General features: G+C 61.8%; 1 protein-coding gene across 1 annotated transcript in view; it reads right to left on the reverse strand.

Moving 5' to 3' along the window:
- The window catches only part of SOX13 (SRY (sex determining region Y)-box 13), a gene marked incomplete at its 3' end in the record, with an annotated part of 3,279 nt that extends 3,014 nt beyond the window's left edge, over positions 1–265 (reverse strand). The window contains 1 exon segment of the mRNA XM_010183708.1: positions 65–265. Within this exon segment, the coding sequence (XP_010182010.1) occupies positions 65–265 (201 nt within the window).
- Between the last annotated feature and the right edge of the window lie 1,160 nt (positions 266–1,425).

Genomic DNA, 1,425 nt, shown 5'->3' on the forward strand with positions numbered 1-1,425 from the left:
AACGGAGCCCAGGTCCGGAGCAGGGACAGCCAGGACCAGCGTTTGTCACAGCCGTGGGACCCACCTGAGGCAGGGCCTGGGGGTCGCTGCCCTCCCTGGGCGGGGGTCCCGGGGGGTCGTTGGGACGGGGCTCGACGCTGGGGGCAGCCCCTGGTGGGGACTCGTAGCCGCCCTCCTTCTTCTCCTCCGTCTTGATGGTGCAGTTCACCATGCTGCCCGCTCCATCGAGCTCCAGCGGGGGAGAAATGGGGCTCCTCATGGACATCCTATGGGGTGAGGGGGGCCATCAGCACAGCCACGGGCACCCCCTGGTCACAGGCAGCCCTTTTCCCAGCCTGACCCCATTCTGGAGTGTCCTATGCTGCTGGTTTTTCAGAGGTAATGGTTTTGCTTTTTGTCATGAGCCCTCGTTCCTGGCTTCCTGAACTCAGATTTGGGGTTCAATGGCCAGGACCCCCCAAGGAAAGGAATCCTTCACACTTTGGCACTGTGGGCCGCGAAGGAAATGGAGCAACAAAGCCAAACCCTAAAGAAAGCAACCTATAGGGTTTGTCTTTGTGCTCCATCCAGCAACCCAAGGCTCCCTGCAATGGGGACCTGTGCCAGACCTGAGCCAGCCCCCAGGGGTCCCTGGCTCTCACAAGCTGCCCCCCTGCCTCCCTGGGGCTGTGCCTAGAAAGCCGGCAGGGCGAGGGGCAGGTTTCCCACTCCGACAGGAACTGGAAATCCTGGCCCTGCCAAACAATGGCTGGGATGCCTCCTCCGGGGGTCCCCAGCACGGTGTGGGGCTGGGGCGAGGGGCAGGCCCCAGGGAATGGCTCTCCCAAACTTCACCAGCATGGCCACGGGTGCTGGTCCAGCTCCCGGAGCCGCAGCCACCCGGGTGGGCAGTGTGACAGCGAGCTGACATGGGGACAAACTGTTATGGGTCCTACCCCAGGGGACCCCAAACGTGGCCAAAGCGGGTGTTCTCAACACCCAACGTGACACAGCGGGGTTCCTTGCAAAGCCCCAGCTCTGAGCAGCCTCTGGTGGTGCCGTATCCCCCGCAAAGGAGCAGCGTCCACCCGCAGCCATTGGGCTGGGCCACCAACCCTCAGGAACGGGGACAAGCATCCCCTCCCAAAACTCGCCTTGTAGGGGGGAATAATGGGAAAAGGAGGCTGTTGAGGAAGGGATTTACACCAGATCCAGGACCACAGGCTATAGTGGGATGGGGAGAGCATCCTTCCTGGGGCTGGCACCCCATAACCAGGACCCCCAGTGTCTGCTCCCTCTCACCTCCCCACACCCCGAGGGCTCATTGGGACCCCCCAAAATCAAGGCTGGGGGTGCGGGGGCAGCAATTACACAACAAACAAAGCCCGGCTCAAGCTGCGAATTAATCAGACCGCTGAAAATAAAACCTTCCTCTCAGGAACTTCA

This window comes from Mesitornis unicolor, unplaced genomic scaffold, assembly GCF_000695765.1.
Source record: "Mesitornis unicolor isolate BGI_N332 unplaced genomic scaffold, ASM69576v1 scaffold19084, whole genome shotgun sequence".
Classification (NCBI taxonomy): domain Eukaryota; kingdom Metazoa; phylum Chordata; class Aves; order Mesitornithiformes; family Mesitornithidae; genus Mesitornis; species Mesitornis unicolor.